This window comes from Haliotis rubra, unplaced genomic scaffold (assembly GCF_003918875.1).
Source record: "Haliotis rubra isolate DU_JTF1 unplaced genomic scaffold, ASM391887v1 Scf43, whole genome shotgun sequence".
Taxonomy (NCBI): domain Eukaryota; kingdom Metazoa; phylum Mollusca; class Gastropoda; order Lepetellida; family Haliotidae; genus Haliotis; species Haliotis rubra.
The window spans coordinates 3,231,829-3,258,750 of record NW_025767113.1 but is presented as its reverse complement, the minus strand read 5'-3'; the positions used below and the strand labels follow the sequence as shown (position 1 = coordinate 3,258,750).

General features: G+C 41.8%; 1 protein-coding gene across 1 annotated transcript; it reads right to left on the bottom strand.

Moving 5' to 3' along the window:
- Positions 1–1,545: 1,545 nt before the first annotated feature.
- On the bottom strand, positions 1,546–26,562 carry LOC124288970. The gene is given in 24 exon segments (XM_046725569.1): positions 1,546–3,596; positions 3,729–3,832; positions 4,242–4,331; positions 4,334–4,478; positions 5,201–5,460; positions 5,617–5,890; positions 7,090–7,318; positions 7,978–8,201; positions 8,745–8,972; positions 9,619–9,755; positions 10,055–10,256; positions 10,804–10,957; positions 11,237–11,367; positions 12,739–12,868; positions 13,275–13,405; positions 15,064–15,187; positions 16,084–16,223; positions 16,563–16,707; positions 17,295–17,437; positions 18,292–18,445; positions 18,586–18,728; positions 19,400–19,562; positions 22,456–22,699; positions 26,176–26,562. Coding segments are annotated over 24 exon segments (4,335 nt in total). The 5' UTR covers positions 26,237–26,562; the 3' UTR covers positions 1,546–3,017.
- Between the last annotated feature and the right edge of the window lie 360 nt (positions 26,563–26,922).

Genomic DNA, 26,922 nt, shown 5'->3' with positions numbered 1-26,922 from the left:
TTCAGGGACTGTGAGACAGACTAAGTTCCACGTTACAGCACACAGGAGATCATGTCTCCCATACTTCAACACAGACACAGCGCTGCGATCACTTTGTACACCGGCGCCTTTGAAAAGGCTGATGACAACTTCTTCAAATACCTGATTTTTTATCGATTTCATTTCTTCTCTCATGTTAGACATTACATGATCGGTTGGTGCAGGTGGACCGTATTATGTGTGGGTGCACTGGGAAGGCAATACATGCCATGTCGTCTTGGTATGGAGCCAAAATCGATCAATAATGTCCTGAAACCAAACACTTTGTATCTTTGCTGATGCAACTACTCTGGTAGTTGACAAAACATGCACGTGTATGTACATTTATTTCCGTATCTGTAGCACTTAACATGCTGCATATTATTCCCGTTTATAATGGGATGAATACTGTTCATTGTGGTATTTTGATGTTCTTAATAGCAAGATTCGCTTATGTTCTGGAGCAATTGCTCCAAGTGAACAATAAACCGTAGGGAATACATTGAACTAAATTATTTATCGAAGATTCGACTTCACGATTCGCCCCCATTATGAACCTTGTTTTGTCAACAACATTCCCTGGACGTGAGACAAGGCCATGATGTTTTGGTCTCAAGTAGTATTTATCGTCTAGATGGGAAACTTGTCATCTTATAGCGGTGATAAATGGTTCAAAGTGGCTTGTTGCACAGAGAGGATTTGAAAGACACTAGTGTTCCATTTCATTAAATATGGAATGTCTGTGCAAAAGAATACCCAGTCCTATCTTACCTTCATGTGAAATACTTTATTTTCATTGGTCAATGACGCTTTAACAATATAAGTTGTATGCTTCTCTCGAGGGTAATACGGTCTGATGTACGCCTCTTTTGTAGCAGTGTCACCCGAGCCGGTACATCAGACAAAGAGGCGAACCTCGAGAGAAGCATACAACTTATATTCACCATCCTCCAAAACAAATTCGGATTGATGTAAAGGGAAAAATACTGTGAAAATTCTATGAATAAAAATCACTGAAAATCCTGATGACACCAGGTGTTCGCGGAAAAGGTAAGCATGTCTGTCCTGCAGGTGGCATTCCCAGTTTACATGATGAACTCATCTTAAGACCGACTCTTTGAACCTTAAGACACAACATGATTCAAGACTCACTACTTTAGTGGCTCAGTGGGTTAGATGGCTGACTTTGTGTGCTGACGATTAGGTGCCTGACTCTGAGGGTGTCGGTTCGAATTCCGGATGGGACCCAACCCAACAAAAGTACTAGAATCTGTACTTTACTGAGAAATTGTAATCTCCAATAGAACACAGTTTGTAAATGGCATCGTGTATTCATAGTATAAAAACGTTGGCGATTAAGCAAAACATCCACACTTTCCAACAAAAGTCATTGGTTTTGCATGGAATACATTGAGGGGTATCCTCTCCCTTCATTTTAAAAAAAGGAGCCTTCGCCATGACAACGGGCTGCTTTAACCATGAGGCTACACCATCGCCCCTAAAACTGATCACAAAGAACAAGATGACTTAGACTGAATGCCTTTATTTCTTGCTAGTATCGTATAAAAATAGCTACCGTAGTAACATGGGTGTAGTATCCATTTTATAAACAAAACCTTAAAAAACGTCATAGTCTCATTCATACATGCGGTCATCATGAATCACTGATATATTATGCAACACGCGAGTATTTAGCAGTTTGTTAGAGGTTTAACGTCTCGACAAGGACTGTCTCGTCTAAAACTAGGATACGATGACACGTGTCAGCGGGTCTGACCACCCATAGTTGCCCCATGGGTTGCTGAAGATCAGTTCTAACCCGGATCTTCATGGACTTGTTCCAGCAGTGGCAGAGATAGAGGTAGTGTGTTTTAGCATCACACAAGATCACAGCAGTCGCCTCTGGCGATAAGAAAATTTAGTTGTCGCAGTGTACAGACAACAAATATATAGCTTGTTCCTTTAGAAAGCTACAGACTATTTTTCCTAAGACTATCATTTTGCACGTGGGAGCGGAGAGTTTATTCAATATGAATGCAGTTGACACCTGCTCAGATCAAACAAACACGCGTACTACTTGTATAAAAGTTTGGATAGTCACTTGTGTGGTTTACCAAATTCTGCATGAATTGAAAACAGGGTGGAGAAAACAGGTGGAGAAAACAGGGTGGAGAAAACATATTAACAAAGAAACCAACAATAACATATTAAAAATAACCAAACCGATGTAATCATCAGTTTAAATAATATCACAGATGAGCTTACAATGATCTTACACAGCGACCCCTAGTTAGGGAACAGGAAATGTTTCATGATACACGGTTACTACAGTATTTCAGCAACACAGACACATGAATAAATAATGTGTTGATTGTCATTTACCCTGATATACCTGTACACTACCTGCTTCCGAATAACAATTTATTGAAACCTTAACATTTACAAAATCTTCAGTTTTAAAGGGCAAAATATGTTAACTCTATCACGTGCTTTGCAATATCAGTAACGTATCCCAGTAATGTAACGAAAGCCCATTGGATGTATTTATATCAGGAATAGAACCGTGTTATTTTGGTACGAGTGAACACCTGGACCACCCAACCACAAGTATGCCATTGGACTGACCATACCACGAGGATGAATGAAACAGCATCGGTAGGATGACCTCATACGCTATACAACACATCTTCACCATTATGTCTTGGGAAACTAATTGCCTGGTCATACCTGGAATGAAGACAGAAGAGAGTCGATGAGGATTTTATGACGAAGTCTTGCTCCCTGACTCGCCATTGAATGAAGACAACAAACAATGGATTGACATATGATGAAAATGAACATATCACAGGTCTGGATCGCACAACTTAATAGTACAGTACAAAACAACATATGACGGCGACCGATTGGGCTACTGTCTCGCTGAGCTAATGCCATCATGAGGGCTGTGTGCTTGGGATTCTGCAGATTTTGATGATGTTGATGGTTGTTCTTGAGGAGGTTCAGTCACTGACATCTGGCATCTGTTCAGTCGAGGTCGAGGTATTGCTGGGTGGTCGAGTAGTATCTCCTATTTCTGGAGTTTCCTCTGGATTTACAGAAACACTGACTTCATTCTCTTTTTCCTCCTTATCGAAATCTATAATACCCGGCAAGTACTGATTTAACTTAATCAATAACTCATCAAACTTCTTTCCAGTCCAACTGTCCTGAACAGATTTATCTTTCGTAAAGTTGATATACAACAGCTGACTAAAGACCATGCTCATCGGACCAAATGGCGGCCATGTCGTCTTCTCCAGCAACAGAGGAACTATTGGTTTCTTGAGAGCATCAGCAAGACTGACTTCCCTCCGGCAGTTGGCCGACAGAGAATACTTCGAGGTGACACATGAGAGAACGACCTTAGCCCCTCGCACACCCTTGTCAATTTTGTCAAAGAGGGAGTCCCCACCTCCCATTTGGTAGATGTCCATCCAGATGGTGAAGCCCATCTCAGTCAGGCGCTTGTACATGAGCTGAACCTGCTTCTGTTTTCCCCACTGGTAGGAGATGAACACATCAGGAGACGCTGATCCACGCTGTAAGAAAACATATTACCGTGTAACGATGTAACAAGATACATTTATACCGTATTTACATAGAATTTGAACGAGAAACCCACGAAGATACGCCACAGAGATTTGGGTTCCATATCCCCCTTCTCTACCAACCTCCACCTCCTCCTGTTTTTGTTGACTGGCAGCCGTCATCGTCTTCACGTCCTTCTTCTCTATCGTGATGACTTCAGCAACAGGGCACCACCAGTTCTTGTATTCTGTGTACATGAAAGAGTGTGAAAAACAAACCTATTGTTTAGGGTTTTGACATCAACGAAATCATAAAACAACAGTTCAGGCAGAAGAAGTGTTCAGAAATGTATGATGTCAACGCCAACGAATAACTAGTCTTGACAATACGCTGATTTCAGTGGGCGTAAAACTGGTGAAACTAGATGAAAAATATATATGACTAGATCACTAAAAATTTGTGATGACAGGAGGTGTTCCCGAAGATGGCATTCATGGCCTGCAAGACAAGGAGCGCTATTTCAAGTGGTATTTCTTGGAATATAAATTCTAACAAAATGATAACATAATCGGGAGTACACATTCGAATTGTCGGTGGAAAGCTGCTTACCCTCTTCCACCTTCTGCTTACCTTCTTCCACTCTTCCACCTGCTTACCCTTTTCCACCTTCTGCTCATCCGGCTTGACGTTGTTGTAGTTGACCTGCATCAGGAGTTCCTGGAACTTGGCTGCCGACCAAACCTGACGTCACCAGTCTCCTCCCCAGGACGGGTGAAGAATCGGATGAACAGATATTCACTGAAGATTGGCCCCATTGAGCCTGGTGGAGGCCATGACAGTTTCTCCATCAACAGAGGAATGATTGGCTTACCCAGGCTTACGGAGAGGTTCACCTGAACAGTATTGAAACGAAGAAGTCACACAAAAGTATCATCGTTATACCCATTGTGGGCAATCAATTCCAATTCTACCATACAGCACGTTTCTGTGAATAATCTGTGTCACTCAATACAGTGATGGAATATAATAATACGTTTTGTGTTTCCGATCATTTGGAAAGATAACATGTTAGAAGTTGTACTGATTTGGTTTGATATCCAGAGCGACTGTGAATCAATGACATAATATATTCACCATACTTTGTATTAGGGCATGTTGTAACAGCCATTTACTCTTACCTCTGTAAAATGTGTTATCGTTGACCTATGGATTGTAATCGGCAACCACCACAAACCTTAGTCTCTACCCACATACCAATACCTGTATTTTCATGCAGTAAAGGACACCGTTCATACCATATTGATAAACATCATGTAGTTTATCGTTAACATGATACTCCAAATATACCCATTAATTGAGGTCTAAATTGAAATTAGAAGATATACTTGTTTATTCATAAAGCACTTTGGTACATGAGCCCAGGGCCTTATATCGAATAAACTGAACACTTGATTGAACGGCCTCATTCAGCTTATAAAACAAGTTGGGATGTAACTTTCTATGACCAAAACTGATGACAATTTCTCTGCCAATATATGTAAATCTATTAAACAAAGATGAATTGTATGACAGATTGTCATCATATGTTATTATCTGGTTTCGACCACATCCTTGCCTCTCTAATGCCATTGGGAGACTGTGTATATTTTTCAGTAACACAACAGATGACGATCTTCGCTGCCCTGATTCCCTTGTCGATTTTCTCGAATAGCTTGTCCCCACCTCCCATCTGACCAATGTCCATCCAGCACGTGAAGCCCGCCTTCTCCAGGTGCTGCTTCAGAAGCTTCACCTCGTTCTGGATTCCCCACTGGTAGCTGATGAACACCTCTGGAGGCTCCGGGTACTCGAACTCTTCGTCCTCCACTACAGTTTCTATATGAAAATGAGCTTATGATGAAAAATGATGGAACGAGTTGCCTATAAAGCACCCTTTAGATATCATTGTAAATATTTATCACACTGTTACAAAGAAATATCAATACATATAGGTGTTATTATGTTCATATTGTATATGAATGAATCACATACCTGTCATCTTCATTGCATTCTCCACAATGACAGCAGCGTCCAATCTGTCCATCTCTTGCAGTGCTGTCAGCACAGCATATGTGGCTTCCCTCGTCTTCCGAGTGGCGTACCATTCATTCAGCATGGCCATACATGGGTCGTGCATCTGAGCCCAGCTCCGGATGTCATCCCTTGTGTAGCCAAGTTGACTTGACAGGTGTGTCCAATCCAGGAAGCTGTCAGTATTGAGTAGCCTGGCAACGTCTCTGGACCAGAAGGGAGCATGACTTAGGGTCTGTGTGTGGTTTTAACAGAGGAAGGTGATAAAGTTCAAATGGAGAGATAGATCAATTACAACACTTACAATATACAGGCTTAAATAGTAACAATAACATTGATCACAATGTGATAATCACCCATTTTCTTTGAAAAGGTTTGATTTATCCACAGTCATTGTTTTTGTAAGTTGTGTGTGGGGTTAGAATGCCGCCATGAACTGTACTTCAGTTACAATAAGGTGCGAGCTTCACAACATTTCTTTGACCTCCATCACATTGATGAATCCAGTTAGCATAGGAACTGACAAATATCGACATTAATCTTCCTACGTATAGAGAGAAATAGAAATGGCCGATTCTTAAACTTTTCTTCATATAACACGTGTATACTTAGTACAAAATATTTACAGGTCTCTTGTGTAATCCTACTTTACCTCAAATGATATTATCTACATTGAGCACAGAGGACAAAGAAAGAGCTGATTGGGTTGGTTCAAGGAAAAGACCCTTCCTACCGTAACATCTTTACTGCTGTGTAGGGTACCGAAAAGCTAATGATTCTATTCCTCGTGAATGGATTTTGAAGTCACTTGAATCTCCTTAAGAGCGACTTCTGTAACTACTTAGTTATGACATTAAAACTCTAGAATGCCCATATCCAGGCCACACTTCGGACAGAATACAAATGTAGAAAACCTGGTGTTCGGAGCTGAAAGTTCGAAATGAGGTCAGAGCCTCACACACTCTTTTGGTGTTGCTTATTGGACAAAACAAGACACAGTTTCATTGTGCACTTCTGCATATTATTTGTCTGATGAATCTATTGTGAAGCATGCCAATGCTCATGAAACCAGACATCACAAAGTGGTTGTGAAACGAGCCAAGATGTTGAACAAAGCCTCAGTGTCAATGTTGAATTTTGGATGGTTCTGTATTGGGTGCAGAAACGTGTGGCAGTCATCCGAGGTGACATATGAAATCATAGACCCGCATGAAGCTAGAACCGCAGATGTATCGAAGCCAACAATAAAACATTAACCTCTTATTTATAAAACTTTTTATAAAGCTTGCTACACCAGACTGATTGCGTTCAGGATTGTCCGAACCCTTATTCCTGCATTCATCTGTTTCAGTATGTAAATAACAATAAGATGAAGAACAACAACAAGGGTGATATTCATTTTAAGTTTTGCCCGAAACAAACAACATAACAGACCTTTCCGTCGAGTTCCTCCACTTGAGCCTTTGTGTCATCCACCGTCTCCTCTAGCTGGTCAATCTTCTCTACCTGCTCTTTCACGTCATGTTTGACCTCGTTCAGTTCCTCCCTCTGTTGCCCCAGTTCTTCGTTGACCTGAACAAGACCTTCTTCAGTCTTCGTCACGCGTACGTCCAGTTTGTCCACATCGTCCCTCACCTCCTTGATCTCCTCGACCAGACTGACACTGAGGGAATGTATAACCAGTCATTGTACTAGTACTACCACAGCAGCTGTATCATCACCAGAATTGGAAGTACAATTGATCACAGGTTAAAATACGGGAAGATAAATCATGTTCCTTATGAAGCCACAGGATATCATTGGCAATAATGTTGGATTTAAAAAACACCATTTGGAATAGTGACACCGTTTTCAATGAATAATAATAGGAATATTTTACATAACCACAAGAAATCACTGCTATCATTTCATGGCAAGATTCAGACTTAATCATTGCCAAAAGAGTAAGTGGCAGAAAATCAGTGCCAGAGTGAGTGATTGAGTATGGTTTTACGCCGCTTTTAGCAATATTCCAGCAATATCACGGCGGGGGACACCAGAAATGGGCTTCACACATTGTACCCATGTGGGGAATCGAACCCGGTCTTAGGCGTGACGAGCCAACGCTTTAACCACTAGGCTACCCCACCGCTCCATCAGTGCCAGAACAGATACACGTGGGATTATTCTAACCATGCACATAAGAGAACGTAATGGTAAGAAGATCAGGATGAACGAATAGAATGTTACACAAACAAATCGTGAAAAATGAAGCGTTTGAAGCGTCCAGGGTACTTTAGCCCTTGTGTGTGCCACATGTCAGTAGGTTAGCATGACACTCACACGTTACCCTCTAGGACATCAATTATGTAGGTAATGTGACCCTTTGTCGTGGCAACGGTAGATCTATCCCTCAGGTCTTCTAAGGCAGGCTTGCGGCTCTCCAGGATATGTCGATGTACAAGGCCTACATTCTGCATCGCATTAAGATAAGAAACCGTGAAGCCTTGTACTTCCGGGCCCCGTATCTCCTTCTCCAGAAATGCCATCACTGTCTCACACAGGCCCTGGAATTACCGAGATAGGTGTGTAAATTACAATGTGTAAATAATGATTATTACCTGATTGCCGCTCTGAATGAATTAACTATAGAAAGAAAACGCACATGAAAACCTTTGAATGAACCGCAATATATAAAATATCGTGCCAAATAATCTCCAGTCACGTTTGTATACAAAATATCCCAAGAAAACCCCTATCAAAACAGTTTATGGAATATTAGTCATTATTGCATTGAGAAGCAGGCATTGCATCGATGCGCGCACCTTAAAGTGACATTCAGGGACATGGTATGCATATCTATCGGATCATGATAGTAAGTTTATCGAATTGGTTTGTCGTATATATCGATAACACTGTCTATTGTGGAATAAATAACATTATTCCACTACCACTTAGATAGTAGCACGGATGAAGACTTGTGATATGTGGACATGTTCCTGGTGGATTTAGCTGAAGGTTTACTTGTTGTAGCTTCAGTCAGTGTATCAGCAGGGCAGTGTTGGCACCTTAGCTGAATACCAGTCTTCCTGATATGAATAAGAACGTACCTCATCCTTGCTGCTCTTGGCCACATTCGTTAGTACCGTGAGGCGTGAGTAATCGGCGCCATACTCTCTGTTAAGTTCCACGTCCATCAGGACCTTTAAATGGGGAGTGAATTTGTGGGGCATCTCCGAGGCCAGAGGACCCATGATATGCAGATACATATTCTGATTGCTGTCGTCGGCTTGTAACAGCTCATCAACCAGTCTTGTAAGGTGCTCCTCCTTGAAGAGCTGAAATCGAAATAGGCCAAGTGTATATGTATCTGCGTTGGGCGTATTTTGCATAGTGCTATATAGCATATATAAGCTTAGTGTGCATACATGTTCTTAAGTTAAAGCTTTTATTCCACCAACAGATTGATTAAAACGTAGACCTGCTTCAAAGGATTTTTCAGTTAGATATAGGCTATGCTGTTTCGATATATCAATTCAAGCGACACGACCCTTTCAAGGCACAACCATCTCTGGTTAAAGCAGAGTCCATTGTACGAAGTTGTAATGAGTATGTGTTATGAATCAATATCAAACAGCGATGACACCAGGTGTTCACGTTGACCAATCAAACTCAATAGTTTCCCTGCAAAACACGTGAACGTTATGGTACAAGATAAGACACGGAATAACATCGGAAATATCTTGTTACAGATATCTTCAATATGTCACCATATAATATTCCATATTTTGAACGACATGACGGGAAGGTTGACTTGTACATATAGTACTTTTTTGCACTCGATCAAGGTGAGACTTGAGGTCAAACTATGTACTTTGATCATCAGTGATTTAAGGTATCTATTGGATCAGGCTGGGTCTTTTAATACCCAGAGAATGCTGTATATTGCTTGTACAGTTACATGGACAGATGTATAATACTTACATATGACTGTTTCTCGGCGATCTTGTGCAGCCACAGTAAGACCTCGTGTCGCCTGATGGAGTCAATCAGTGCGAACACGTCTTTAAACTTCTCCTCTCCAAGGGTGGGATTGTGGGTATAGAGCTGGCTTAGGGAATCTAGGGAAATAACTGGATCATCAGCATATATAATACACGTTTATGATCACTGAAACACAGATCAATGGTGAAGAACAAGATAATATGTATGAGTTGTTTCTCGCTTTTGAGAACGTTTCTCTTTCTATTGTTCAATTGCGTTCTCTATGAATACGCTGACACAAGAAGTTTTAAGTTATGCTCCAACTTGACACAAGTAGGATCTTTGGCGTTGTCTATTTACACGTCACCCGATGTAGCATGTTGAAGCATGGCTCCGTTAGTTACATTCTAACATTCTATAACACAGTTCCACTTACTGATTAGGGAAAAGTCGTCCGAGTTAATACAGGCAGTCAGGATTTGTGGGAAGAATTCTGCCATGACCTTTGCCCCATGGCCCACTAGAGTCTGGACCCGATATTGCGCATTTCCCGCGACGTATTTGTTCCGGTGAAACATGAGACTGACCACTTGTCTGACAAAAGGCATGGCTCTCTGTATCTTCCCAGGGTCGTCCAGCTGATGAATGGCGATAGAACATGCATGTTAGATCATGCAACATCTGTAACTGGTACTAGTAGATGGTACAGGTCATCACACTTAAGACTTCTGAAAGTCACTACTTCGTCGTTTGGGATTATTCGAAATGACAGACATTTGAGAACACACAGCGGAATACAAATGTCGTATGAGACACATCATGGCAGTGAGTATTACAATCATTCGTGGCAGGAAAGCTATTTGAAGACAATACGATTCTGAACAATGATTTGCTTTTGTAAGCCTGGTGAATAAGACTTTGTGTCCAATCACACCTGATCACCATTTTGAGTGAGTGAGTGAGTGAGTAAGTGAATGAGTGAATATTCCTCAACGCCGCATCAGCAATGTTGCAGCTATTGGCGGCGAGACACCAATTTGAAGGAAAGTCTACATAACAAGGTGTTTTCCAGACTCTATTATTTACAAACCGCCGCCATATAGCTGGAATTACTGCTTATTACCAACCCCCAAAAGAAAAACCCACACCCACACACACCCACACACCACTGTATGTGTAACGTACAAGCCCGGTGAACGTGGATCCCTCGTCGTAGAAAATCTGATAGCGCACTGAATCTTTCTTTGGAGGCTGTGCGTCCTCGAGACCATCTTTCACCACTGCTTGGAAAAACTTTGTCAGGACATTGAAGTCTTTCTCGCTAGGCGTCTTGGATGTTCTGTAAATAAAGGTTTACTCATTACTTTGACGTAAATAGGATAAGCAGTTGTTAATAGCATAAACTCTAAACAGGATAACTGGTATTTCTACTTTAATTCTACTGTGATTTTTGTGTGCAATTGTTTACAGTGGACAATGACTCCTAATGTGTCTATATGGAAAAAGTAACGAAAGTCATCGAAACGAAAAGCCGCGGAAAGGAGGTTCTAATACTAAAGCCTAAAATCGCCGCGCATACTATCACCTGACGGCAACGCTCGCGTTTAACGTCACTCACAATGTTCGCATTCCAATCCCAACTAGATGTTCCACAGTTTCGGAGCTATGTTTGTTTGTCCAGTCGAACTTGGGGTCTTCGACCAGCGGCAGTAAGCGAGCCATGGTGGACATGATGACGCCTTTGTGAAACTGTAAACAACACCGAAAACAATGTGACATTGCGTAACTCGGAACAACACACGTCTGAGACAGCGGGTTGGGTCGTAGCCCTTGACACCGCCAACATATTGGTTATTAATATTACTAGACAGGTGGAGTGTGAGTATAAGACCACAGTCAGCATCACTGGACAATGGAATAGACGCGATAAAACTCTTTCCACATCTCTGCTAACAGTAGAATCGATGGTACAATTTTGCCTATATCATGAGTATGTTTGTTTGTTTGTTTGATCGTTCGTTTGTTTGTATAAGGCCGCATTGAACAACATTACAGCAGAGATTGGCATTATGAAATACGGTGACAGGGCTAGTGTTTATGACTGACTATCAAACAGGGATGACACCATGTACACCAGGTGAACAAGGTAGGTGTAGCCTGTATCATATACTAAGGCTAGTAAATAGTTCATCTGAATTGGGAGGGGCGGTGAGGTAGCCTAGTGGTTAAAGTGTTCGCTCGTCACGCCGAAAACCGGGTTCGAATCCCCACATGGGTACATTGTGTGAAGCTCATTTCTGGTGTCCCCCGCCGTGATATTGCTGGAATATTGCTAAAAGCGGCGTAAAACCAAACTCACTCACTCACAATTGGGAACGTATGGTACAAGTCAAAATAGGAAATTGCCTTTAATACATTTTGTCACTGATGCATTAAATTTGGAAATGACCTGCATATGTCTACCATAAATCTGTTTGTAGAGTTTTTGAAACACATCGCCAAACCGACATCCGGTAACAACGAAGTCATTGGATGTGAAAGTGGTCCAATGGAATGTTCTTCGCGTCCTTGCGATGTGTATGACAGGGTTGATCTGTGCTGGTGTGTTTATGTCACCTGATAGTTACGAGTCACCATGCTCCATGACGTATTCAGTACGGTATATAGTACGTACATTGCTTCCGTCTAACTTACTAGTTATCTATTTTCAGATGTTTTAGTAATTCTCCTGCACCAACTCAGCGGAGACACCAAAATTGCAACCACGTAAAGAAGTTTGTGGAGAATCGAACCCCGACATTCAGAGTGGCGAGCGAACGCTGTAACCACTTGGCTACACCCATCGCCCTGCTTAGAGACGTTATAGGGTTGATCCTGAACTATGTCCGAGGGTGAACTGTATGTGTGCTTGACCTGGTGTATTAGAGGCCATGACAGGACTATAAAGTGTACCTACATATGACAACACAGCGTCATCACCAACAGTACAAAACCGGGTTAAACATTAACTAGCACAGCGTATGGTAGAAACCCGAAACCATAGGACCACCGTGTATCAGCTGTTGGAGGTACGTGCATACCTGCATAAGATATGATATAATCTGTATCTCGTATACCTACCCGCCCTTTAAATGCGATTCGATGTGACACTTCCCTGGCTGCTTTGAATAATTTTGGCTCCCTCTTCTCAAGAAGTGTCAATGAACAGTCCACCATTTTTGGTATCATTGGAGGCAGAAGTTCTTCCCGTCTGAAACAGATTCGATATACTTCACTGATAGTCAGTAAGTACACAGGACAACTACACACGGCCGTCTGTCTGTCCGTCCGACCGTCCGTCACAGTGGTCTGTAAACATCTGAGTCTTTGTCTTGTAAACATGTGATGGACAAAACGTGGTCAGTAGTCTAAATGGTGTTCACAAACTAAGAATCAAAATCAGGGCAAATCTGGGATTCGAACTACCAATCATGGAATCCTCGCAGGCCCATTAGACGCAACCTAGAACAGAGACCGTTCTATGTCGTCCAGAATATATAAACATGTCGCAGTAACACACGGCACAGAGGAGGTAGACTGGATTCAGACACTCCGAGGTCGACATGCGTTCATCTGTTCGTGGCCTGATGTTCAGTTATCAATGATAATATACTCACTCCATCAAATACCCAAAGTGGTCAGCGAGTTCGATGAAGTGTTTCGAATAGTCCGTTTTCTGTTTATCATCCCCAATCAGTTGGACTTGTGTCATAAGGTCAAACAGCTCACAAGCATCATTCAAGTGATCCTGAAATAATTGGAAATATCTGAGATGGTAAGAGTTAAATTCCTTTATAAATTGCTTCATGAAATACGCGATATCTTCTTAAAAAATACAAATTTGCACGAGACGTGCGTCTTTACTCCCGTCCGTAATCAAAACCCGACAAATCAGCGGTGTACAGGTGAGTGGTCACAGGCTGCTGGACATCTGGACACCTGGCATCCCCTGCAGGCGAGGGGCAGCGGCGCGACATGGTGTATGGTACAACACCGTCATTATCCTTCAACCTGAAGATGAATTCACTGGTTCGATGTCTAACTGCATGCTGCCGACGGCAGGTCTGGTATCTGGAGAATAACTCATGCTGTGTGTAATACAACAATAATGTCGTATATCAGCTATGTGGCCTCAGGGACTCGTTATGTATTTTGTGAGCAAACTGTTCGACTAACGGGTGCTAGCTGTATTGCAGGACTTACCTACACTCAGTACCTGGTGTCATCAGGACGTACTCACCTTATGACCACCAGTGGCCGTCAGTAACGCACTATGCTGGACTTACCAGCGCCCTGCTCTTACACGTCATGCACAACGTCGGTTCAGTCTAGGTGATATCACTAGTTTTCAGAGGTATATTCATAAGATTTCCAAAACTATTTTGACCTTTGCTTCGGTAGATAATCAAAACTGGACATTCTCTTACATTGACGTACATATTTCCCACAGATGCAAGGTGGATGTAATGAGTGTACAAGATGAACCTCCCCGGGGAGAGGTACCAGCGAGATCTCCAGCATCAGTTCTCCTCACAGCAGCATCCCGACATGTTTCATTGCCGACCATCCCCAGGCCCATCGCGCTGGTTCGGGAGCATAATATGGTGACAACCACATTGTCCTCGTCTGAGCCTCGCACCGTTGTCAACCGTATTGATCATAGGTAGACTTCTTGGTATGCCACCCGTGAAGGTCCCGGTTAGAATATTGATGTCCAGTAACCCATGCTTGTAGTAAGAGGCGCCTAACGGGATTGGGTGGTCAGGCTTGCTGACTTTGTTGACACATGTCATCGGTTCCCAATTGCGTAGATCGATGCTCATGCTGTTGATCACTGGATTGTCTGGTCCAGACTCGATTATTTACAGACCGGGATATAGCTGGGATATTGCTGAGTGCGGCGTAAAACTAAACTCACTTACTCACTCTTGGTATGCCAGAGACAATGGCCGATCCATAACAGCCAGGAATGACGTGTAGAGGTCGATCAGGTGTGATGCCACTACCGCTTCAGGGTGGGGAATGGGCGATGACTGGTGCCGGTTATTTAATAGATATGCAATAACTGTGATCAGGGAAATGTTTAAATCTAGAATTGTACGTCATGCGGTGCATGGTTGTTTCTGAGGTCAGAGGTTATCAGATAATGAGAATCATTTAGAGATACTAACATATCAAATATGACAGTTATCAGGTGTACTGACTTGGTATTCACAACAGAAAGTAAACCCTATCTACACAATAATGACTACCCTTGCAACATGACACCTGAAGTGATGACAGGTGGGACTTCAGATGTATACATGCAGTCTGTCTGACAAGGTTATCCTGAACCAGTTAATGAAATCAATCAATGAAGGACTGGAATGTGGTTGGAACGCCATCCTGGCTTCTACAACATTTTACCTTCCAGCACATTTTCTTTTGTGATTCCATCATCATTGTTTTAGCGGCCTCGACTGTTCTTGGTTGGTATATTCGTAAACATGCCTTGATCAGGTCTATGGTTAACCGGCATTGTGCAGGAGTCCTGAAACAACAATATGTCAGCAGCCATTAGCTTTCAATTGACTGTCAATTGTTGACAGAGAATAACTTCTTTTTATGAATGTGTGTCACTGGTGACGCAGGAGACGCTTACCCATTTTGCGAACATGTTTTTCACTCCTACATTTTTAGAGCTATTTCTCCTTTTACATCAAGATGTCGTGATAATTGGTTACTTCACCGATTCAAACCTAACCCTCCTGCACTGCAAAGGTAGATACTATATACAATTTGTTTTGGTACACTGCAGAGGCCCAGATAAGCTGCGTATCCGGGTAAAATACGCATAGAATTACGCATTGAAAAATAATTGTTGCGTACCAATTACGCATTTAAAATGTTAGATACACAAGAAGTTTAAACAAATGCGTACGGAATATATTTATAAAAATCGCTTGCGTAATGAAAAAGACATCGATTGCTATCAAGGTGTACTGTTAGTATAGGACAAGTGTTGTACTGTCAGTATAGGATGAGTGATTTTTTATGAAATAATTTCCATTATATTTAAGTTGGTTTTGATTGGGTATGACATAAGGCAGAACATACCTGCTTAGTAAACTTACTCAATGACGCAATACTCAGGTGAGTAAAGTGACTGAAATATGCACATATTTGAAAGCAGTGGGTAACGGAAAATGAAATACCCACTCAACATTCATAATACCCACTCCAAAAAAATACATTGGGTACAGTACCCACATGAGCTAAATCTTATCTGGAGCTCTGCACTGTTTAACATAGTTGTCACATGAGCCTATTTTTATATCCTTTGTTGAACGACAAGCTCTTATGAACCCAGAAAACGATTGCATGAACTTTTTGTGTGTAAAACCTGTCTTCAGATTCAGTTCGTTAGAAGAAAGTGCGATGGCTTACAGTGTCTCGCCCATGGCCCTGCTGAGAACCGAACTGATGACATTGTTCACATAATTGGTCCTCATCAGGGTGTGGTCATCCAGGTTCGTCAGAAAGTCCATCAGCTTCGTCGCAACCACAGTGAACACCTCAGATTGGTCCTAAAAAGGCACATCACAAAACATAGGACCTGTAAAACACTTTCGTCAAATTTTACGTTATAATGCAGTGATCTGGTGTGACATATATATGTCATTTCTCAAGGGTTACGTCTGTGCCGTCCCCTGCACATTGTAGGCGTGTTGTATGTTTGTTTGTTCGTAAAAGACGTTCCTCCAACAACAACAGGCAATGACAAAGTCTTGGATGTGTACTGCAACCCATTAGCGAAACCACGTCCAAGACAGCTATTCCATTATTGTGTGTATAACATAACCATAATGGACATCACGTTATTGATGGCTGCAAACACATTCCCCCAGTAGATGCGGGTACCTTACCCATAAGACAATGTTGTACAATCTGCTGTAGAATTTCCCCACTGCCTCGAGGATCGGGTGGATTGGACTTCCTGCCTTCGTCTCACAGATCACAGCCACGAAATCAAGGAGCTCCGAGTACACACTGAGGTATAATTTGCCATGCCTGTAGCAGAATCATATGATTTGGTAGCTTAGTGGTGAAGGCGTTTGTCCGTTACGCTCGGGATTGATTACTGGTATGGCTAAATTGTTCTGTGCAAATGTCCTGTATCAATCATTCTGAAACTTTGCTAAGGGCGTAAACCCATGCTCACTCACTCACTCAAACCATTTTGGAGAATCAGGATGACGCTTGAAACCATAACAGTTGAATAGATTACGAGCAATGGTAATTACTCTTGGTGTGAGGGGCGGAATATGCATGCAATTCAAAAGATCAAAATCAAATAGTGAAAGATATGTTCACTTGTGTTTTAGCTTTCACATAGAATTTCTGTAGAACTGGGTATACGTATTGCTTAACGCCGCAGACCTTTTCATCCACGTCATCAAGCTACAAAGACAAGGAATCACATGTACAATGGGAGACAGTCAAAGCCTGATCCACGTCATCAATGGGAAGCAATCAGCTTAACTGCCATTTTTTAGGTTTTCCCGACTAAGTTGTTGTATGGAGATTTCAGGGGCACTCACCACAGACGACTTGTCGGGTCAAAGATACAAGTTCTAGTGCTACAGAGCGTCACTTACTTTATAACTGCCAGCAACTTGTCTACATCCTCGCACAGCATCTTCACGACGGCCTCACAGTCTTCGCCGGTAAGATTTGTTTCACAAATGATGCCTTCAATCTGTTTCAAGAAGTGTTTCAGCTGTCCGGCGTGTTTCAAACCCTGTACATTGTACAGTGATGTGAATGGGAATCATACTAACCGACAAAGGTAATTCACTTAGGACATATACCTTACACTTGGCGACCTTACATTAATATCAGCGTGTTTGGGTCACGGGTGTCTTACTTGCCGTATAATATCTGCTTGACGAGTGTGAACAAACTCAACCTACATTGTAAGTGTCTAAACTGCTTCGCGTGTCTTAATAAATTCAAACTACAATGTGAGTGTCTAAACTGCTTGACGTGTCTTAATAGATTCAGCCAACAATCTAAGTGTCTAAACTGCTTGACATGTCTTAATAGATTCAGCCTACAATGTAAGTGTATAAACTGCTTCACGTCTGAACAGACTAAGCCTACACTCTCTACTGTGTGATGTGTGTTAACAAACTCAGCCTACACTGTAAGTTATAACTAACTAAACTACAATGTAAGTCTTTATACTGCGTGATGTGCCTGAACGGATTCAGCCTACACAGTAAGTGTCCATACTGGTTAAATGTACAACGGATCAAGCCTACAATGTACGTGTTACACTACTTCAGTATGTTCAGCCTACACAGCAAGTGTCCATACTGGTTAAATGTACAGTGGATCCGGCCTACAATGTACGTGTTACACTACTTCAGTATGTTCAGCCTACACAGCAAGTGTCCATACTGGTTAAATGTACAGTGGATCCGGCCTACAATGTACGTGTTACACTACTTCAGTAGATTCAGCCTACACAGTAAGTGTCTATACTGTTTGTTGTATAAATGAGTAAGTATCTTGACTTCTGGACGTGTCGGAAAACAATGAGCCTGACAAATGCCCACACAGCCACACTGTGTTCTGAAAGACGATACTCACCACAAAAACGTTCCTGTAGTCGTAGTTGTTGCGGATGAGCGACGCCAGCTGATCATGGATGTCCCTGACGTCCTTCTCCCGGGAAATGAAGCCGAGATGAGCGTGAATGTACAGTTCTATGAATACAGTCTGGGCCTCCTTGAAAGCCTTCCTGCTGAAAGTACACATGGGCATCACGTGTGGGAAGCTACTATTTCTATAAACACATACATTACATCAAAATTGATTAGATTGAGAGACACCCGATGTCATTATAAAATAGCTTAACGTATTGGAACTGAAAATGTGGCTAACCTCTGATTCTGGCGTTCAAGGAGTCGTTTCATGCAAGCCTCGAAAGTGGATTTAAAGGTTGTCCCATCTGTTTCCGGTTCCTTACTTCTGTATTCCCTCTTCAAGAACCGAATGTGTTTCTTCAGCTCGTGTCCGGTGAGCCTCTGAAGTAGCATAAAAATATAGTGGATATTTGTCATAGTTAGATGGGATCTTTAAAGGACAGGAGACCCTTCTAAAAACTTTAACATCAACGTAAATCATCTGTTGGTTATGTTTTACTTCAAAGCAAAACCAAAACAGTAAAACCTCGCAAAAGGGGGATTATTTCAGAAGAAACTGGGTTGTTACGTGTTATTGAGATTCATACTACCATTTGAAAGGGAATGTGAGGGCTTGACAAAAATGCTGACACGCGAGATGAGAAAGGCCAAAAATCTCGCCTCACGTTAATCCGGTTTCGTGACAATCGGCAGAACCTGTTGCAAATTTGAGTTACCAGTTTCTTTACGAAAAACACAGTTTATCACTTCGAATGAGGCGGGCTATAAGTATGAGAAAACATTCCTCCATGGTTTGGGTTGAAAATATATACACTCCCGTCCCTTGGTATTTGTTCTCTCCGTTATGTTTTCTCCTGTATATTGGAGTAACTATAGCCAAATTAGGAGACGTTTATATGTATGGTGTGTTGTGATGAACAGCAGGTTAACATTAACTTGATACAGATGACTCTTCATAAACCAGAAACACATGGTTAGTAACAAATACATGTATAAGAACACCATTTAATCATAAATTTCAAGGTTTATAAACATACAAAATTAAGACTTACGTGGAAGTACATCTCGAAACCGAATTGTTTGTCACAAAGCATCTTCTCCCACAGACGCATGTGCGTCGTCCCCGGCCCCTGCTGGATCAGGTCGTGGACGAAGTCGAAGCAGAAGTCGTGGATGCGGGACAAGGAAGTTATCTTCTCGGATTCGATCAAATGTCTGAAAATCGAGGCCAGACTTAGGACCAAAGTACCCCAGGGTTGGGGGATCATTCAAGCAGTAATGACGGGGACTGACGGATGTCCTGTCTCTTGACAGTCTTTGGCGTTACCTTTGAAGCAGCATCAGAGCGAGAATAAGTGAATGTAGTGTTACGCGACACATAGGTCTGACCTTTACCACCAGATCCAGCTAGTACCCCATTAAGACAAGAAAACCCTCCCCGTCAGGATAACAACTGATCTTCTACAACCCATGCCTGACGTAATACCCAACTGTCGGGATCGGGCGATCTGCCATCGTATACGGGAAGTCGACACTTGTAGACATAAGAAAACCAGGGTATTGACCCTGACAAGAAGAATCATGTCATACTCGCTCCTCTCTCGCTTTTTAAATGGGTGCACGTGGGTGTGGTTTTATTTACGTGGACAGAATGTTGTTGTGCACATTAGCACAAGCTTACACGTGTGATGATTGGCGCGTGAAGCATGTGGAGCCGCATGAGGAAAACAAGGCCTAGCCTCCCACAGTTTTCTTAACGCTCCAAGGACGCTGGACATAATCGCAATGTCCATATACAAGCTGTAGTGTAGTGTTCTGAACAGGAGACTACAAGTATGGACTGAAACCAACAATGTGCTCCATGACTCTCAGAATGGCTTCAGAAAAAAAGAGATCGACCATAGATCATGTACAGACTCTTTCATCCATTTTAGAAAAACGTAAACTTAAAAAAAATCTACGTTTGTTGGTTTTATTGATTTTAGAAGACATATGACTGTATAAACAGAAAGATTTTATGGACCAGAATCTCGACAAGTGGAGTAGGAGGTAAAATGTTAACTGCTCTACATTCATTATACAAAGACGTTCAGTGCTGTGTGCGGGTGAATGGATTCAGAACCTCCTGGTTTGCAGTGAACCGTGGACTAAAACAAGGATGCCTCCAGTCTCCATTGTTCATTGATGATTTGTTATATAAGCTTCTTAGCCTCAACCTCGGTGTAAATATAGACAATGTCAGTATAGCAGCTCTAGCATATGTAGACGATATTGCTCTGCTAACGGAACGTGAAGCCGATCTTAATGTCCTTTTAGATGTTTTGAATGATTGGCGTGGTACTAATAAATTAGAAATAAACTTAGAAAAATCGAAGATTGTACATTTTAGAACCCCGTCCATTCCAAGGACGCAGCATGTATTTACATTTGGGAATAATGTTTTAGATATTGTTAACAGTTATAACTATCTTGGTTTACTTTTTACTCAATTTGCTGATTTTACTGCTACAGCCCGGGTAGCCACTATATCAGCTAATAGGGCTTTAGGCCTCTTAATTTCTAAGTTTAAAAGTGTTGGGTTTATGCATTTTAGTACTTATTCAAAACTATATGACAGCATGGTCTGGTCTGTGTTAAGCTATGGTGCGGCGCTTACGACATATCAGCTGTGAGTAATTTTGACATGACCCCTGTGTTGTATAAACACAGTAGCCGTTAATCCTTTTCAGGGTGGTGGAAAAACGAGGATAAACCGACAACCTCCTTGCTGACTGTCGCCGTGTTATCGGTCTTTGCCGAACTGTTTTCAATCACGCGTTGTGCGCGTCGGATATTCGTAAACAGCGCTCAAAGGGTCATAACTCTATGGAGCCGGTAGAGGGCGCGAGAGTCGACCTAGTGCAACGTTGCATTTATTCAGTCGAACTTTTTAATTTAACATTGAAATCCAAATACGTAATTATTTTTGGAATAAATAATATGGTAGCTTCCATGAGGGCTGATAGTTATAGTCTGTTTGCAGTGAAAACGTACCGATGAATTTCAATTCAAACAAAAATGTAAATCAAATAAAGTGAAATTAAGATTGCGAATCCTCATAATTTTACCTTGCCATTAGGACGTTTTAATCTGAGAATTTCATTCAACTTAGGATAAATGTTGTTTAACAAACGATCATAGCTTCAAATCGTTATTATTGGTTTGTATTACACGGGGGTATGCACATTAAACGAAACACCGAGAACAAGACAGTTGGTCTAAGTTAACGCTCATCACGTACCGCACGTGCATTTGTTTCACTGTTCCAACTACTGCGCTTACCCCTTTGTAATACAGACCAATAATAGCGATTTGAAACTATGAACAACTATGATCAACTTTTATCCTAAGTTGAAAAAAATTCTGAATTTTAAATGTTCAAATGGCAAGGTAAAAGTATGAGGATTCGCAATCTTAATTTCACTTCTTTTGATTAACATATGTGTTGAAAATGAAATTCATCGGTACGTTTCCACTGCAAACAGACTGTAGTATTATTCAGAGTGAGTGAGTGAGTTTAGTTTTACGCAGCACTCAGCAATATCCCAACAATATGGCGGCGGTCTGTAAATAATCGAATCTGGACCAGACAATTCAGTGATCAACAGCATGAACATCGATCTGCGCAATTGGGAACCGATGACATGTGTCAACCAAGTCAGCGAAACTGACCACCCGATCCCGTTAGTCGCCTCTTACGACAAGCATAGTCACCTTTTATGGCAAGGACATGGGTTGCTGAAGACCTATTCTACCCCGGATCTTCACGGGTCTATTATTGAGAGAAATGCATTATGTATTTTTAGAGAAGTGTTACTGTGACATTGTGCCTTTAATGAAGACGACTGCAGCGTGGGTCCTCTGAACATGCACGAGAAAGTGCATTGTGTGTTGGACAGGACAGCGGTGTTTGGGCTGAGTGTGAAGAAGGCAGGGGTCCTAAGATGATGACCCTGACCAGATCGAATGTGCCAGGATCCTAGAACCTTCATTGCTGCATTAATATCAACCAGTATAATGATAAGAATACGAACGTTACTTCGAATACTTTGTAGAACTGTTCACTTACTTGGACAAGGTCATTAGTTTTTCCAGGACATTCTCCACGGCGAAGTGCGCTGCTGTGTACTGTCTAGGGAAGTCTGGTCGACATACCCACTTCCGCAGCATCCTGAACGCCGCGAGCACATCATCCTCTTCGGCCTCAGCCTCATACCTTCTCGAGTGTCGTTCCATCTCGCTGTTTAACTCTCGCCGTTCATCGTGGCTAATAGTCAACATGTCGTATCTTTCTAACAGGAATTCCAGGGAAACTGTTAAAATATTAAAAGTACTAGGTTTTAACAAGTAGCTACAATTCAATTAAATAACTTCACACAGACCTCTAGTTCAAAGGAATATATTCAATTCACAAGTTTTGATGTACATAGTAAAATTTTTAAAATTGGTAGTGCTATAATAAATAACTTTGATTGTTAGTGGCTATACCCTCGGGGGAGGTGTGTGTGTGTGTGTGTGTGTGTGTGTGTGTGTGTTGTAGTAATGTAAAACAATTGTCCCTCTAATTAGAGGGTATGTAGGTTCCACATAATCTGAAGTATTTTTATGCACGCCATATATATGTGATTTTAGTTTTTGGCTAAACGTACCAAATTATTGAAGGTGACTGGGGGGATTGTGTAACTCCAGCAAGGGTCCATGCAGGTAGCAACAGTACTGAAGTCCCCATGAAATCTATCATGGTGATCTACATTCAGTGACTGACGATCTGTTGCCCATTTTTATATTGTTCTCTTTTTTTTATTACATGCTAGTTTTAAATGTTCATCTGTGATAGTATAGCAATTTACTGTCTTTCGTTGACAGGTTTTTATATTGACTAAGTTTATTTTAATATGGAACTCTCATAGTCACGATATGCCTAAAATACTGCCGATGTGACTTTAAATTTTAACTCACTCACTCACGCTAGTTCAAAGGTAGCTTCACCAAGGTTACAACATTCAAGGCGTTACTGAAGATTTCTAAAGGTTTGTGTCAGAATATGGTGGATATTTCCACATTTGACGCATCAGTCGTACAATGAATGCCAAAACAATACCCTAATTTGTCTAAAAAAGACGTTCCCGTGTTTTAGATGAACAACTGACTTGCCTCTGCATGTATTTGTGCTGATGGCATAGGTAGGGCAGGATATTTTTCGCGCGCTCCTGGTATCATCACTATTTGATTATAATTGTAAAAAGTATCACAGCACCCCCATATGTTTCATAGTATCAATATGTGACCATTAACCAGAGCAAAGGAACTTATCCAAACCTCAATGTAACTTGTTATTTGGATAAATTGACCATCAGAGAATATCTAAAATGGCAACTCTAAACGCAAAGAGAACGAAAAACTGTAGTTTATTCCTAAAAGAACACATGACAAACATTTACTCATTTTGTAGTGCTAATAACTATGATCGTATGACGTTAACATGGGCGGCCATTTTCAAGATTCTGGCATACAGTCCTGCAGAAATAACAAAGGTTCTTATAGCATAGCACAATGTCAATATCTGGTGTAACCTCCGCCAACCATATCCCCGGCAGCCCTTCTCATAGACTGTATCAAAGGTTAAATATGACGTTGTGGTATTGCAATCCATTCTTGCTCTTGACATAAGAAATCACCAACGGCACGTGCACGACTGACCTAGAATTGTCGTCCATGAAGAATGGCCTTGTGTTTAGAGAATGGTCATGTGGTACAACAACCCTGTCTAGGATGTCAGTGATGTACCGTTGTCCATTCACATTGTGTCTGATCGTCACAAGGTCAGTTTGCAGTCATATGAGAAGTACCCCCACACCATTAATCAACCTCCGCCAAACGGTACTCCACTATATTCCGCTGTGCATATACAGTGATTCTGCGCTGAGGAATGAGCTCTTCCATCATTCATGAACAAAAGAAAACGACAAGTGGACCCTTCCCCATGACGTCAGATTCCAGTGACGTCGAGTGTGACATCAGACTAGTCGTGCTGCTTTGTGCTCTTTGGCTAACAACCACGTAATACTGCTGGCTGTGGAGTCGACTGTCACGGTCACTCACTCAATGATAGGGCAGAAATGGGTCTAAAGATATCAAAGATGCGTCGACTCTTTCAAGTCGGTTGTGAGAAATTGTGTTGTGCTATAAGCTGTTTCCAACCATGTCCCTGGTTAGCTGTGGGAGGACAGGCCGAGAAGAGACGGCTACTAGTTGGGTGAAACACGCTAGCACCAGTATTGTAAACAATCAGAGCGAAACTCCGATCCTAACCCATGATCACAAGCAGATAGAGCTGTTTAACCAAAGGAGGAGCATGCAAGATGCGAAGCCCTTCTTGTGTACTCGTCGTGAACACACTGTTCAAGTAGTGAGTGATTGAGCTTTTACGCCGCGTTTAGCAATTTCCAAGCAATATCACGGCGGGAGACACCAGAAATTGGGTTCACACATTTTACCTATGTGGGGAATCGAACCCTGGTCTTCGGCGTGACGAGCGGCCGCTTTAACCACTAGGCTACCCCAGCGCCCTTTCTTCAAGTAGTAAGTTGTATAGTGCTGTAACATGTCAGCTCATCTAGTCCGAATACGTCTATATCCTTCAAACTGGGGAGGACGTACACAGCGACGAGGTCATAGACTACACACTACCCGCCGGCCAGCGTAGCAGACGACTTTTTCTACACGTCACTATTGACCGATTTTCACAGGTTCATTCAATAATGTTTACGTCCATAGCAACGGAGAAACACCCTTTCGCTCAGTCTCAGGTATAACGACGGTACTCAATACTATGTCGCAACATAGCCTCGTTTAGAAGGTGCAAATGACAAGGTGGCCCTAACGACGGGTGCACATATGACAAGATAGGCTCTCTAATGGCGGGGTGTGTGTAAGACAATACAAGGGCGGATACAGCTTTTTAAGAAAGGTGGGGGTGCACTAGTTCATTTTCACCTGAGACCAAATGGATCCGCCTATGATTTAATAAACTTTCGTGACAAAACGGGGCTCTGGATCCACCTATGCAATATGCATGTGTCACTCTGTCTCAGCGTGTAAGGTATTCTGTCCGCTGTTGTGTCTCCGCCTGTAACAGATGCCACTTCCTATAGGGATCAAATACCTATATTCTCTATTTTTAGAATGTCAACCGTGCATATCCTCATGAAGTATGACAACCTTCAAGCTCCGTCGTGTGTGCTTGGTGTTACCAAGGGCTGTAGTCACTGAGCAACACAAGGGCCTTTCCGTGCCCTATGTCCTTCTCAGGTATCGGGTCACTTGGCACGAACGTGTTATAATTAGTCAATACACACAGCAATGTTTATCTGTGGAACATGCTGGGCACATATCGGTATACAGGTCACCACTAAAAAGGGGCTAAAACTAGAAATTGTTTGACGGTTAAGTATGTTGTCCTCCAAACTTAATGATGAATACAGATATATTTGTTGAAGTAGAATTATGTTCAAGACATTTCGTCATGCTTTGGTAATCAAGTAGGGTAACTCGCGTACCACTACCCTAGGATGGGATTACACACGAATATCGCCTTAAGATAAATCATGATGAATGGATTTGTTTTTGGTTTTTTTATAGACGATAATTATTTTAACTATTATTATCATCATAAATATTATTGCTGTTGATAATGTTTTAATAGAAAAAAACATATTTTAATGTATTTGCTTTTGATACTAGTGTCATAAGTTCTATGCAAATGAACAAAATGACAAATATGTATTACCGTATTTATGATCGTCAAATCGGTCTCGATCGCCCCCACAGCAACACAGAGCACTCGCCATCTTGAAACTCTTCCTTGTATTCACACCGCCACCATTTACGCGAGGCTAAATACGGAACACAACTGCCTTCTATTGGGCAGCAACAAGTCAAGGCACCAATGAAACGCAGATGTTGTTTCATGCGTAAACAAACATGCCATTTATCTCGTGTGTATGAGACACAATATATGTCGTATTCTTCATTCACATGTCAATGTCTCATAATATACTGGACTCGCGTGTCAGGAAGAAGTGCCGTATTCGGCATGTATTACTGGAAATAGTTGTCAGGCGAATGCCATTCGCGTAACAACAACAATAACAACCGCCATGACTTGAAGCTCTGATTCAACGCATGTCATCTTCAAACGTGTCTGTCGATGCGAGGAGCCCAAAGTGATATGTACACATACCGTCAGACGGGAGTTCTGCTGGAAGCGCTCCTAAAATATCTAAGCACCAACGCGTTAAGCAGTTAGGCGTCCAAATGTAAGCCCACTTATTCTTGGTAAAAATTACAGAACTCAGTCAGTTTTTTTCAGCAGAATAGGTAAAGGTAGAATGTTAGTTTCCGTCTACTGAATTTAGATGTCCTTTTTCAGGACTGGTAGTTTTAGGAGGTTGTATTGGCTTTGACGAGAACGTTTTCCCACCGATGACGCAAAGACGTCAGACGCCAGACGTAGACTGATACTGATTCTGATACT